This window comes from Asterias rubens, chromosome 6 (genome assembly GCF_902459465.1).
Source record: "Asterias rubens chromosome 6, eAstRub1.3, whole genome shotgun sequence".
In the NCBI taxonomy this organism is placed as follows: domain Eukaryota; kingdom Metazoa; phylum Echinodermata; class Asteroidea; order Forcipulatida; family Asteriidae; genus Asterias; species Asterias rubens.
This window is the reverse complement of record NC_047067.1, coordinates 22,409,174-22,423,965: the sequence shown is the minus strand read 5'-3', so window position 1 is coordinate 22,423,965 and position 14,792 is coordinate 22,409,174. Positions and strand designations below refer to the sequence as shown.

At 38.6% G+C, this 14,792-nt stretch overlaps 2 protein-coding genes across 2 annotated transcripts; one reads left to right on the top strand and one right to left on the bottom strand.

Annotated features, from left to right (window-relative positions):
* Window positions 1-133: 133 nt before the first annotated feature.
* Window positions 134-4,096, bottom strand: LOC117291596 (small nuclear ribonucleoprotein E-like). The gene is made up of 5 exons (XM_033773411.1): window positions 3,932-4,096; window positions 3,242-3,268; window positions 2,768-2,830; window positions 2,010-2,088; window positions 134-1,570 (listed from the first exon to the last, which is right to left on the bottom strand). Exons 1-5 carry the CDS (start codon window positions 3,980-3,982, stop codon window positions 1,515-1,517), a joined length of 276 nt encoding a protein of 91 aa, XP_033629302.1. The 5' UTR covers window positions 3,983-4,096; the 3' UTR covers window positions 134-1,514.
* Window positions 4,097-4,228: 132 nt separating this feature from the next.
* On the top strand, window positions 4,229-14,054 carry LOC117291595 (rho GTPase-activating protein 8-like). Its single transcript, XM_033773410.1, has 10 exons — window positions 4,229-4,452; window positions 6,500-6,667; window positions 7,300-7,387; window positions 9,129-9,260; window positions 10,040-10,225; window positions 10,991-11,122; window positions 11,465-11,535; window positions 12,292-12,498; window positions 13,239-13,345; window positions 13,609-14,054. The coding sequence occupies exons 1-10, from the start codon at window positions 4,251-4,253 to the stop codon at window positions 13,834-13,836; spliced, it is 1,521 nt and encodes a 506-aa protein (XP_033629301.1). The 5' UTR covers window positions 4,229-4,250; the 3' UTR covers window positions 13,837-14,054.
* Window positions 14,055-14,792: the final 738 nt, after the last annotated feature.

Sequence of the window (14,792 nt, the reverse complement as noted above, 5' to 3'; positions counted from 1 at the left end):
GAGACAACTGCCTTTAGTATCGAAACATTTTCTCTACCTAAATGGCGCCCACGCTGCTTTGTTCGTATTGATTTTGTTTCCTTTGAGGGGTTTATGTAACTCCATCCAGATAAATCATGATCTTACCACAATGTTATTTGTACAAAATTCAAAACCTTTTTATTGTTCCGAAAAGAAATATTTATATAAAACTGCCTCCATTCGTGCCTTCTTTACCTATTCTATCTTATCTATGAAATCTATGAAATTTTAAGTCAAACGGTAGTGTTTTGTACAGTATGTAGATGAAAAAGGAATGAAAAAAATTAAAGTGTTTTGGTATTTAGTGTACCGGGTAGTCTAACTCTATAGGTGCTGACTGACTTTCACTTGTCAATTAAGCAAAGGTGTCCCAAAATACTAAATAATTGTACTGTTTAAATGTGACACAAAAACAGATGTGTTTAAAGTAAGCGTTTGTATCAAGTACAAAACAGGCTGTGACACAATATGAGTATTGACAAAAAAGGTATCTTTCCACTGAATTACTGCTTGGAATAATCTTATCAGTGCAAAAATGTATCTCGATGTTGCCAAAACTTAGTATCTTAGAAAAAAATTGTACTTCGGACAAATTCAAAAAGTGCCATAACATTGATGCACTGACAAGACAAAACACAGGAGGTTTGCTTTTCCTGGCAAATGTATACAGTTGTACATGTAACGCGTGTAAAAACACTCCCCCCTTTTAAAACCAACCACCGGCAAGTTTCTACCCTCAACAAATCCTCAACATTCCTGGAGGTAAACTTAAACACAATTTCTTACATACACTCACAAATACACAAATTAACACTAAATGGAATACGGAGACGCTACCCAGAATTGTTTTTACAAAAGCAGTAAAAATCCAAGGCATCATTTCATAAAACTAAATCGACTTAATCGAACACAGACAATCTCCATATGTTGATTTTTTGATCAAAACAAATTTGTGTGATGATTTCTTAATTAAATAAGTTCTGGTGTACTTCTAATGTAAATAGAACATTAACCCTTCAGAGACTAGTCACTCCTTTATAACCATCGCAATACGCCCAGTCATGGTCAATATTGTGGAGTTTTTGATTTCTGTTTCCTTATACAAGTGTCTGAAAAATAATGTAAAACAGTAATGTTGTTTCGTTATAGAACAATAGATACTATGTTAACATGGACAACATTAGAAAGTGTCAACTCAGGTCATGACCTCTTAATTTGACCTTTTTGATTGAGAGGAAGTAGGTGAGATCTTGTGGCTCTGTTGACGGCTGCTACAAGCATTTTGGTACAAGCTAGTTCTTGACACTATCGTCTCTAAAGGGTTGAGCGTGTAGGTCATTGTAATGACCTTCGACCTTTTCAGTTGCTATGATACATGAAACAAAGAGAACAACAACAAAAACAACTGAAAAGACAAACAAACAAACACGATTCCTAAGTATATTTACAAAAATAATATCAAAGTTCCAGCTTGACGGAATGAAGGGTTTTCGTTATTCTTGAGCGTTCTGTATTAACGTGATGTTATCTCCCTTTAGCATTATCCTTCCTGTAAAACAGAAACAAAACAATGAGTTAAATTGACCGTAACCATCTACAACCCTTTAAAATCCAACAGCTTGTTATGTTTTGATGGATTCTGTTGGACTGATTACTGCACTACGTAGCAAAGTTAAAATCAACTGCTTGTTTTGTTTGAGGGGTGTGTGGCCAAGTGGTCTAGGGTGGTGGACTCAAGTTCTGTAATTAATACAGAATGTGGGTTTGAATCTAGGCCAGGTCAGTTGTGACACTTGTGCGTTCCTGCGCAAGGCACTTTATCATGATCGTGGATATAAACACCGGCCTGATGAACCATATTGGCGTGGGACAGACTTAACCGATTTAGAGGGTTAGAGTCTGTCAACTTGCTAAAAAAAATGGTACAAACAGTAGGAGGGTTGGATTCTGTTGAGACAAGATCTTGCTCTCTAAAACAATGAACTCACCGAGTGGTTTTCTTGCTTTTGTTTTGAGGTGAACCTCTTCTGCTTCATCCAAGACTAGATTCATGTATTCATCAAAACCCTGCAGACAAAATGAATTCCATGGCGTCAATGCTTACCTCGTTATCGTAGGTTTTATTAAGACCTCAAAGGTTTTAAAACAATATTTGGGGTTACCTCAACACTTAAACAGGTATTTCCACTTTTAGGAATGCAAGAGAAAACTGTGTATGTTTCCAAGTCGAGTTTAAAGGGAGGGTATATCTTTGTGCAGGCCTGATACTTCACGGAGGCAACGGAGGCGATTGCCTCCCGTTGCCCCTTGTCATTGCCTTGGTGCCCTTGAAATGCTCTAGTAGAAATTTACAATTCCCTCATAGGGTGCCCTTTGCCAAAGAGAAAATGCCTTGGTGCCCTTACCCTTTAAAAAACGAAGCATACAGGCCTGTTTGTGATTAGTCAATAAATTAATAATCATAAAAAACTTACTTGGTAAAAAGCACTGCAGCTGTTGCTAAATGTATAACATCTTGAGAAAATCATTCAAACAAACTTCAATCCGAGAAACGTTTCTGTATGAAACGTTTTTCAGATTGTTATTTTAATTAAGGATTATTCTTCCTGCATGGACATAACTGTCCCTTAACAAACAAATAATTTACAGTTAATTCAAGAATCTTTGTAGAAATTGACACAGTTTTCTGTTTTCCCAAAAAGAAAGAAATCACATATCAATGGTAAATTATTATGTATTCACTAACGATAATGTGTCCTTCAATGCGCATGTTGACCTGGTCATATAACCACACCTGAACTCTCGATCTCTGCAAGAAAAATATAAACAAATCCACAAATTTATAAACTGACTAGCCACTAATAAAAGTAATATTAATACCAAATAAAGTTCTTAAATACACTATAACTTTACATCAAGAACTCAAGAAGACAACAATCTTCAATCTCTAATAAATAAGGAATCAATTGTGAGTTGTTGTTGGGCTGGAATTTCATCTTTTATAGATTGCAAAACCAAGCGGCCATTTTCATTCTGCAAAGGGTACTTTGACTGTAAAATCTTGAAGGGGCGCCAAGGGCCAGTACCAAGGGGAGCAGGGCAACAAGCCTTGGCCGACAGTGTCTTTGTGTAATATAGACCTATTGTTGTGCACCACGTCGTAGTCACTGTCTTTATTAATTATAAAATGCAGTTCAGTCATAAGAAATACTTAACTTACGTTTTGTAAATATCTGAAGATAAGATTCTACAACAAGAAACAATTCAAAAAGGAAAGAGTTAAGGAAAGTAAACTGTTCTGCTCACACACAAATCCACACAATAAAATTGCATTATAAATTTAAATCAAATTCAATGAAGTGAACTTGTATTTACTTGTTCAATTCAAGTTGTTGGCATCAAAATTCAAATTTAAATTATATTGCGCACCTCAACTTGATCATGAATGATGCTCTTCTTAAATTTATCGGATAGCACTGCCAACTTGTCACCTTACATTAGCTTCATCACACAGAAAAATTCAGAAAGCATTTAATTTTTACAAATACAAACAAATATATAAAATAAAAAAAATCCCCAAAAAACAAAATGATAAATTAATTTTAAAAAATAAAATGATTGATACTATAGTGATACTGAAATAAATAGCGTTCCATATTTGTAACCTTTATTATTGTCAAGTTCTAAAATATTTCTAGTGGAAAATAACAAGGCAAAATGAAGAACAATTCTATTCATTGACTTCTCTCCTTCCTATCTAAAAATAAAAGGTCGACTTGGTCATCCCATGGTGAGTCAAAGATCAACGGAACAACCAACGCCAGACAACCAAAACGTTATAAAAAAAACGTTGAACAAAAACATCTAAAAAAATCATATAAATATTCCTGTAGACGTCTTAAAAGGATACAATGGGTTGAACCATAATCTTCTGCACTTTCTGACCCTTGTAGGCTGCCATGGCTGGAGTTGCTTCGGCTTTCCAGTCACTTAAAAAAAATTCAGCAAAAAATTGCTGTCGACGAAACGATAACGTTTGTTTTGTGTGCACGTGAAATGTCTAAAAAAAAATGGCGGTGGGCAACGCTTCAAGGGCGCCACCACTTTGGTTTTCATCTCAAAATAAACATCTCCGACACGTGGTGGCGCTGTTTTGACTTTTTAACAGGAAAATAAAAGGTCCGCGCACGACTGTTCCATGTTTTCAGTATTATTTTACTCGAACATGAATGAGAAAAATGGCGGAAGTAACACAAACAAGCGCGAACAGGGAGAATTTAAGTATAGATTTAGATGTCCCAGCAGAGGGAAGAGGAGTTCCTGAGGGCGAGGAAGGGGCCTTTGCTGCTCACAGCATGGACGATTTCGAGGAGGATAACGAGCTGTCACTTGAGCAAGAAGATACAGAAATTGTTTCGAACGCCCAGTTGAGTGAGTAGAAAAAAATATTGTCAATGTCATTATTGAAATGCATGTCATGCTTCACATACCCCGCACTGTTGCAGTGAGTAAACATGTTTGTGGGAGTGGCAGTGTATTTGAAGGTTTACTGTTTTCATTGAAAATAATAACATGGATTGAACAAACATTGTATATCATTGGGTATTGGTACAGCAGGGTTACGGGTAAATTAACACTTCTCTAAATGAAGTTTAAAGAATAAGACTCGGTCTCTACTTTTTGTTTTGTTTCACTATCTTTAAAAAAGTTTACAGTAACACACTTTTTTCATTATTTAATATATTTGGTAAACACTTCACTTGTCATGTCAGAGTTTATAGTTTATTTCTGGTTTTAGTTTTGGGTTTTGTTTTGCTTTGAACTTATGAGTGTTCTTTTTCCATTTCAACATTGGTTTACTATAATTGTTCTAGGTGTCGCAAGATTTTTAAAGTGAATTTTGTTTTAATATACTTGTTTTTTACACCTTTATTACTAATGGCAGTCTGGTGTGCAGATGCAGTTATCATGTGCAGACCTACCAAGTCTCACGCATTAGGCGTGAGACTCACGCATTTGGGCTCTGTCTCACGCTCACACGCACATCAACCATTTTCTCAAGCATTGGGGCCAGACCGGGAAAAACATACAAATTAACGACAATGCTCGTGTGTACAAAAAACGCAATATACAATGTTTGCACAATCTTCAGATTGCACGCGGTTTATCAGAATCATCACAAACAGAGCACAATTTTCCAGATTGCGCACGCTTTTGCTCTCCCAGCAGGTTCAGCTAAAATTCGGCAGTGCGCAAAACGGCTATTGCGCACAAGTTTTTCCCGATTCGTTTAGCAAATTCGTTAAATGCGCTCCACTAGCGAAGACACAAACAGGCGAAGAAGTGAGCGGAGGATTTTGGACATCATTTTTAGTTGATTTTTTTTTATTTTGGAAGGAAATAATCTGACACAATCGTACCTCCACATTAACCATCAACAACTCCTGTGTACCTCATGTGAGTTTTAATTATTCTGAAGAGGTTTTTGATGCAATTTGGAACACTAAAAGTCCACAATTAAATTTCTGCAATTTGTTTTATTTAAAAGAAAAAATAAAATAAAAAGTTGGGCGGCGATTTCGAAAGGCCTTCTAAAACTGGCAAAAATTCGGGGGGGGGGGGGGGTGGTGAGCTTTGAAAAATCTCACGCATAGCTGGCCTCTGGACTTGGCATCTCTGCATGTGAGCGCTACATGTAGTGGTGGAATATTTATTTGTCAGACAAGTCACATTATGTATTTTGAGCATCAGACATTAGTACGGAATGCTTTTTAAAACAACACTAAAATTACACCGTAGGATGTTTGCATTGAAGCGATTGCGTCATGCACTGCCTTAGGGCGAATATATGCAGTACGGCTCACACAATAGTACTGCTCACACAATGGTATACAGCACTTTTCTAAAAATAGGATTGCTGTTTGTTTTTTATTGCCATTTCCCCTGTAAAGACATTTATACACAGTTTCCTTGTAAAAATGTGCATTGACGATGCCTGAAGCCAAACTCAAGCACTTTGCGGAAATTAAATATTAAAAAGTGAAGTCAAGTGAAACATTAGCCGTGATATCAATGTGTTGGTTTCAATTTCTAAAATACCATGTTAATCATTGGCCATGGCTTGGTTTATCGTTCAAAACCACAATGGATCATGGTATTGGCATTGAATGGTTAAACAGTAGGAGGGTTGACTGTGTACTGTGTATGCATTCAGCACTAGGTATCATATTGCAGGCTGGCATAGTTTATCATTCAAAACCACAGTTTGGATTATGATATTGGCATTGATGAGTGGTCAAATAGTAGGAGGGGTCCAGCTGTGTACTGTGAAGATGCATTCACCGCTAGATATCATAGTGCAGGCTGGCGTACTTAGTTTATCATTCAAAACCACTTTGAATCATGATATTGGCATTGAATGGTCAAAGAGTAGGAGGATTAAGTTTGCCTAAATATTTGTCCTCCCTGATGAATGTAGAATTACGATCACCCTCTGATGAATCTGGTGGGGCCGGCGGGGATGGGAGCCAGGCCGCAAGCTCAGCCGGAGCAACACCGACGGCAGACAATATGGAAACGGTCGATATTGTACAACAAGAGGACACGTTTGAAGATATTGCAAAACACAACATCATTCAAGTTGCAGGTAAGATTCAGGAGGATTTGCAAAAAGCATCTTTACATCATCACTTTTGTAATGCCATTTGTGGTAGCTTCTTTTTGAAAAGAAGTTTTGTTGCAATATGGAGGTATAAAAATACAAAATCCGTCAAATGACTAGTAGCTAGATTAGGCCTGATATTTTACAGAAGCAATTAAGGCGATTGCCTCTGTGCCCCCTGGTCATTGCCTTGGTGCTCTTGAAATGCTCCAGTAGAAATTTGCAATTTCCTCTTTCTTAGAGTGCCCTTTACCAAGGAGAAAATGCCTTGGTGCCTTTTCAAAAATAAAGCAAACTGGCCTGGCTAGTTTTTCAAAATCTTGAGGTCGGGGCCTAAGTTGGAACCAATATTACAAAAACGTGTAAAAAAGTGTACAAATATCAAAATTACAATGAAATGATACACAAACACATTATAAACAAGTTTAAATAGCAATCTTTTAAACAATTTAGCTCTCAAGTACCTGATTGACCTTACCAATCTGACCTGACTGAACAAACTTTTAACTGAAATTAAATACTATCTTGTAAAAAATATAGTTTCTACCTTGCAATGTGTGGGGTTTTGTATCAAAAAATGCAATGTACATTCAGAGCTTTTTTGTTTGGAATTACAGGAGACGACAGTGTTGGCAGGAAGTTGGTTCTCTTCTTTTGTAATCGCCTACCTCCGACAAAAACCTACAACACCGCAAGGCTACTCGGGTGAGTTTTTACCTTTTTCTTTGTTATTCTGTGAGATCTTAAAGGAATGGTAAAGACAAAATTTCCACTGTATCAACGATTCAGTTTTCAAAAGATTGATTCAGCTGGATTCGTTTGAACCAATCACCCTGAGTAGTTTCGCTTGATTATACAACTGAATTCTGAATCCTAAGCCTTCCTACTTCCGACGGAGTCAGTAACCCAACCCATCCGTGCTTTGCAGCAGGTCAGGCTTAGCAAATTAATCAGAGTTAAGTTACGATACAATAATGCTGATCGATTTTGTGACATTGTCTTCCACAATGTAGTGATACAATGTAGGGATACGTGTATGCAAAGAAACAAACTGTAGTCAAAAAGCAGGACAGTTCTTTTCAGAACTGAGAAGTCTCCTGTACAGTGCAAAAAAATCTTCTCCGCTGTAGTAGAATAATAGAAAGACAGTTCTCTAAAGAACAAAGTGTACCTGGCAAATAGATACACACATGCTGTTACCGCAAACCAAATATATAAAGAAACATAATGTTGCCAGTTTCTCTTGATATTTAAAACACTTCAAACCAGGCACGTAATACTTAATTTGGGGGGAAAAATCTACAATAAGTCAGCAGGGCTTGTAAATCAACATTTTTACTGGAACAGATTCTTTGTTACAAGACCACTATTTTAATTGCAAGACCAGAATGAAAATAGGAAAAGCTGACCCCACGGTTTAAAAGCAACCGCAGCTTCCTGCAAATTTGGGCTTGCCTTCCCTACTAGATGCAATGCACCGTAATGATTTTCAAGGTCTCTGTCTGCTAACTGTAGAATCCAAGGTTACAGACAGAATCATAGAGTCTCTGCTTGCAGTGGCAGCAAGCGTACATACATGAGGTATTCTCATTTTCAAGCTCACATTTTGTAAACCACTACGTCATACATTAGGCAGTAGAGTCAACTCCAAGTTCTGTTCAGTGCTCACGTATCAAGCTATAAATAACAACTGAAACAGAAGATTGTTTTGTTGTTATTTCAAAGGTGGATCCTTCAGTGTTAGTGTTCGATGATGCGCGGGATATGAAAACACACATATAACAATACTGACAATGGGCTTGGGATTTCTAAGGTCTCACCATGTTTACCGAAAGCTGAATTGTTCACTAGTTCTTCTGGCACCAACCCGACCAATTGTGATTGAATGGTAGTTTTGTCTGCTGTGTTTTGTGAATGGAACATTGCATGTAGTTTTTAAACTCACTGGCTTTGGGTAACTTGTTGTCACTGATGGTAGGTCTTTGTTTAAATGTATTAGGGCTTCAATGAATTTACTTCAAATAATTTTGTATTAACTGTTTCACTTTGAAAGAATGAATTAAAGTGTTTTATTTGCTGAACAAATTATGGTTTCGTATGAAGAAGATCTACAGTGTGCTTGGATTTTGTTGTACTGGATTGTGTTACATGTTGTTACTGAAGTGAATAGATGGATTGCACATGACATCATTGACCACCATCTTTGATGACAAACAATGGAAACGTGGACGCGAGTGCGCGCTGTGCACAACTCTCGGCCAATGATAGCTTTTCATGCATGCACACCTCATCAATGATGGCGGCCAATGCAAAGGGATCTATTTGGCCTTTCTTTGATGTGTTCCTAATAAAGCTAACCTTGTTGTGAAATCGAATTTGGAATTTGATAAAAATGTCTTACAAATGCACTTTTATTTTATCTGTTTGTGTATATTATTTTGTACAGGTTTCTGAAGTACACACTTGATCAGTATGTGGAGAATGATTACACACTGGTGGTGTTTCAACACGGATTGGTCCACGTAAATAGACCCTCGTTCAACTGGTTGACCCAGGCATACAGGGAGCTGGACAGAAAGTAAGCAGTCAATAATTAATGTTGATAGTTTATATCGAGTATTATCAATACCTACCTCTGGGCTCTTTGTGTCTTTTGAAGAAACTTCTCTATTTTTACAACCCATACCTTGTATGGCTTTTAGCTTTGTTTGACGCAAACTTGCGCACACACCAAAGTGTTGAAGCATCTGCGATTGAGGACCTCCTATTGTCTCTCTTTTGTTTGTACTCTTACTTTGTGGCAAGAGCCCCCATTGGTTTTGTACACCCTTTCAAACCTGGGCACCTTCACCCAAGCGGGGACCCCTATTGTTTCCCAGTTTGAAAGTGTATAACGTACATGCCCACTGACACTGAGACAAAAAGCACTTGTTTGTATACTCTGTGGAAATTCCGTCGCCTTGTTCACTTAAGAACACGGGCTAGTGTTACTTCACAAATGTTTTTATATATACTATTGGTCATCAAGTATTATTGTCATCAAGCTTTCAGATGCTTGATTACGAGACGTCAAATTCTAAATCTGAAATACTTCACTAAAGTCTTGAAATACTTCACTTCAGAGGGAGCTGTTTCTCACAATGTTTTATACTACCAACCTCTCCCCATTACTCGTTACCAAGTAAGGTTTTATGCTAATAAATATTTTTGAGTAATTACCAAAAGTGTCCACTGCCTTTAAGTCCCTGCATTCTTACATGGACTTACTGTTTTCTCAGGTCCACACTTCATATGTAACACTCAAACAATTCTAAACTTCATCCCTTGTTCCTCCTTCTTGATGGTTTAATTTGCTAGGTTCAAGAAGAATCTGAAGGCTCTGATCATCGTACACCCTTCCAATCTTGTCAAGGTATTCTGGGGTATCTTCAGGCATCTCGTCAGCACCAAGTTCAGTCGCAAGGTTACCTATGTTCATCTCATGAGCGAGTTGGATGGGTTGATGGACATTGAGCGTTTAGCCATTCCAGAGGTTGTCAAAAAGTAAGTGCCATTGAATCAGAGACTTAGGCCTTGAATCAGAGACTAAGGACTTAGCTACCGCTATGGCTATGGCTATGGCTAGACTTCCGCATCATTATGTGTTGAAGTATAGGATGTCCTTAGCAACAGTCATATCTGTAGTCGCAGCCACCAATTTGAATGCTCATAAGATGCTCATAGTAACACCCTTGTCTCTTCGCTGTCTGGGCCCAATTTCATAGAGATGCTAAGCACAAAAATTTGCTTAGCATGAAATTTTTTGCCTTGATAAAAACAGGATTACCAACCAAATTTCCTTGTGATTTTCAGGATAAGCCAACAACAGCTGAATACCAGTAACAAGCAATATGCAACAAATGGAAATTTGGATGGTAATCCTGTTTTTATCAAGGAAGAAATTTCGCGCTAAGCAATTTTTTGTGCTTAGCAGCTCTATGAAATTGGGCCCAGATTCCCGCTACAGGGTGTCCACAAATGTTGCTGTAGGCACCCTCTTGATCTTTTGCCATGTTATGGTACCCGCTGCTAAAATATAGGATTCAAACTGCCTCTAGCCACTGGGCTAGCTCGATGGTCTAGTGGTAAGACATCCAGCATGGCAAAGGTCCTTGGTTCAAGTCCCTACTGAGTCATGTGCCTGTGGATTTGTTTTTCTTCACAGGAATCAGGAAAGCACTGACTATGCCATACATTCATTCACTCATTAGTGGTTTATATGAAAATTTAAAAATAGTAAAAGTGTGTTAACTCATTTAAAACTTCCAGGCATGATATGCAAATGATTGAGCGACGTAGAGGGAGACAACAACGACAGACAGCATCGAGTCCGAACACCACAGCGGTAGATGCACCTAAAGAGCCGCCGAAAACACAACAGTTTGGAGTCCCACTTGAAATGTAAGATATCAGGCAACATTATTTAAATTATAAATACAAAAGTTTGTGAGTTTTTCTTTTTTTAGAGCAGGCCTAAAATTTCATCTTTGAACATGTTGAAAGGACAAGGCCAATTTTCATTTTGCAAAGGGCATTCGATTGGAAAATCTTAATGGGAATTTTTGAAGGGCACCAAGGCCAAGACCAGGGGCAACGAAGGTCAAGACCAGGGGCAACGAAGGCCATGGGCTGAGTGGCCCTTGTGTAACTCAAGGCCTTGTAGAATACATGGAAGTTTAACACTCCAAACTCTTTTGAGTTTCATATTGGTGTACTATTTTGATCTTGATTGATTATTTTCAGTTTGATTGAGAATGAGGGGCAACCGATTCCCAAGATCGTGAGAGAAACAGTTGAAGCAGTAAGGACAAGAGGTAGGTTCAATCTCAGCCATGTAAACTAGCTTTTTGTTGGTTTTAAATAGTTATTCAGAATATTAACACTTGAAGAAATTGTTCCTGGCAATGCCTGCTGAAGGAGCCCCAGTACCTTGTGACGTAAACTTGGTATTGTACTCCAAATTGTTTTTTTAAAAACCTGTCTTAGAATATGTCTATCTGTTGAAGCGCCTTGAGTACCTTTTCAGTGCTATAAAAGACTATTTTCTCATTTTAAAGGCAGTGGATACTATTGGTAATTACTCAAAATATTGATTAGCATTAAACCTTACTTGGTAACGAGTAATGGGGAGAGGTTGGTAGTATAAAACATTGTGAGAAACGGCTCCCTCTAAAGTAATGTAGGTTTCGAGAAAGAAGTAATTTTCCACGGATTTGATTTCGAGACCTCAGATTTAAAATTTGAGGTCTCGAAATCAAGCATCTGAACGCACACAACTTCGTTTGACCAGGGCAACTTAGACGACCGATTGAGCTCAAATTTTCACAGGTTTGTTATTTTATTCATATGTTGAGATACAGCCAGTGAGAAGACTGTTCTTTGACAAGCACCAATGGTGTCCAGTGTCTTTGAAGTGCGGTATAAATAAAATGGGTCTCGTTGGATAACAGCTCTTCAAATCTTTTTTTAAAATAGTGTAAAGCAGTTTGATCTATCCATTCCACTGTGATAAAACACTGAATAAGAACTGCCTATTATTGAAACTATTACGTTTTCATGTTTGGTTGTAGGTTTAGAGACTGAAGGAATATTCCGCCGATGCCCCAACGCCATCACAGTGAAAGAAGTACAGAGGAAGTACAATCAAGGAGTAGCCGTGGACTTTGAGGCCTTGGTTGACGTTCATATCCCAGCTCTCATCTTAAAGACATTCTTCAGGGAGTTACCGGCACCGATAATGACCTATGAACTTTATGACGACATTCTTGCAATGCATGGTAGGGGTAACATTTAAAGTGAGCGTGAATGCGATACAAAATTTGGACTAGTTCGCATCAGTTTACTTGAGCTCAACTCTTGCGATCTGTTCGCTGCAAAAACAGCCATGTGACGTCAAAAGTATGAACCAGGCTTAATACCTGATTCACAATGGTAGCGGAGGCTGGGTGGCATGTGTGATTTCTAGACATCGACTGGTGCATAGAAGTGGGCTAAAGATTGCAAGATAGGGCAGTCACAGTTAAAATTGAAAGTGACCCGCCTGCTGCCATGATAGAAATAAGGTTGAATTCTTTGTCCGTTTACTGACCGATGTCCAGCAAGCACTCGTCCTATGTCCTGCCTAAGTGTGATAAACTGTTTGTAAATTTCTCTTGACCCCGCACCTGGGGTATAGTGGTAAAATCCCAAATGGTTTGACAAGTCTTGAAATTTGGTGGATTAAATGTGGTAGCGAACGCTGGCTGTAAAAAGCTTGCAGGAGACCCACAAATTTGGTTGACTCGTCCGGTGGGTGAATGAAATAAAAAGTTAAGCGAATCCCTTTGAACCCTAGCCAAAAGCTTGGTTTCAAAAAGGGTCCAAGTATTATCCTTCTCATGTGAATGCCCTTTACTCTTGTTTTATGATTGCGATCAGTTACTCAACTGCTGTTTTATGATTGAAATCAGTTATTCAACTGCTGTTTTATGATTGAGGTCAATTACTCAACTGCTGATTTATGATTTGAAATCAACAGGTCTTCAAGACAATGATGCTAGGATAGCAAGCTGTAGGAGCATCGTTGAGAAGCTCCCTGACATGAACTACAACGTCTTACATTATTTGATGCGTCTTCTGCATGAGGTAAGGCAACTCTTAAGCACTTCACCTCAGATACAGAGACCACCAACATAGGGATAGCTAGCTCACTTGTAGATCTCTGGCACTGTGATCCGGAGGTTACAGGTTCCAGTACCGCTCGAGTCAATTTATCTTTGTTCAACCCCCAAGTGGTAAGGCACTTAGAAAAATGACTCCTGTGTTACAATTTTTTTTTTTTTCCCCCAACCCAATATGTTTATGAAGAGTGGTTCTGATCGGTTTTTATTTTTATCTGTGTATATCAGGTGACTGAAAACAGCGACAAGACCAAGATGTCTGCCGCCAACATTTCCATCGTCTTCGGCCCCAACCTCGTCTGGCCCAAGAACAAGGCGATCTCCCTCGCCTCTCTCTCACAAATCAACTCCTTCGTTGCCACCTTACTCTACCACTACGACCACATCTTCACACGTCAGGCTCCCATGATGCAAGAGCCGCTGGCATCCAAAGGGGAGACACCACAGACAACTTGATGAGGTCGGAGGTCAAATCTTGCTCTGATGAGGTCAGAGGTCAAATCTTGCTCTGATAAGGTCAGAGGTCAAATCTTGCTCTAATGACCTACAGGCATTCAGATATTATTTCCTTTATGCAAAATGCAAGTTACGATGCGCCGTATTTTTGACCGCGTGAGGGCGCTCTTGAACACACTGTATCACTTCCGGGGTATATTGATTCAAACCCAAACAGTTGTCAAAGACTGCCGCACATTACCACCACAGACATCTAATCCATCACAGACAATAAGACTTTTAAAGGAGCCGTTATAATCCACCTCTAAAGCAACTTAAAACTATGGCGCAACAAAAGTGACAGAACACTGATTAAAACTGTGCAGGACTCCTGATACCCACCGGAAGTGATAAAAATACTATGGAGAGTGCCCCCACACTGTCAAAAATTTGGCTCATTGATAAAGTTCTACAGGAAGACACTCCCTGCATTATGACGTCACACGCTTGCCTATGCTTGACAGTTGTAGTTTTACCAAAGCTTGAGCGGGCGCAATGTTATTTCTTTGTCAGTACTTACACAAAGCTCTGCAGGATTTGCTTTAGGTTTGTCAACTTAAATTCCTATCAAATTATCATATTACCACAAAAGCATGTTCTTGGTTCTCGCAACAGATGTTCGATCCTCACCCCAGAAAATGCTATTAGGAAATCGGATGTTAGAGTTGAGCAGTATGGACATTACAAGACCCCTGGATTAATGGCTAAGGCAATAATGTGATTAGGCAGGGGGTGAGCGCCCTGAGAAGGGTTACAAACATGTTGGTGAACAGATTGTAGTACATGTATAGTATACATGATTTGAGGCATTGCATGGTCAGGTATCAATATATATTTGTTTGCGGTAACACCACGTGTATATCTACTTGCCAGGTAGAGTTTGTTCTTTAGAGAACTGTCTTGCTGTATATTCTACT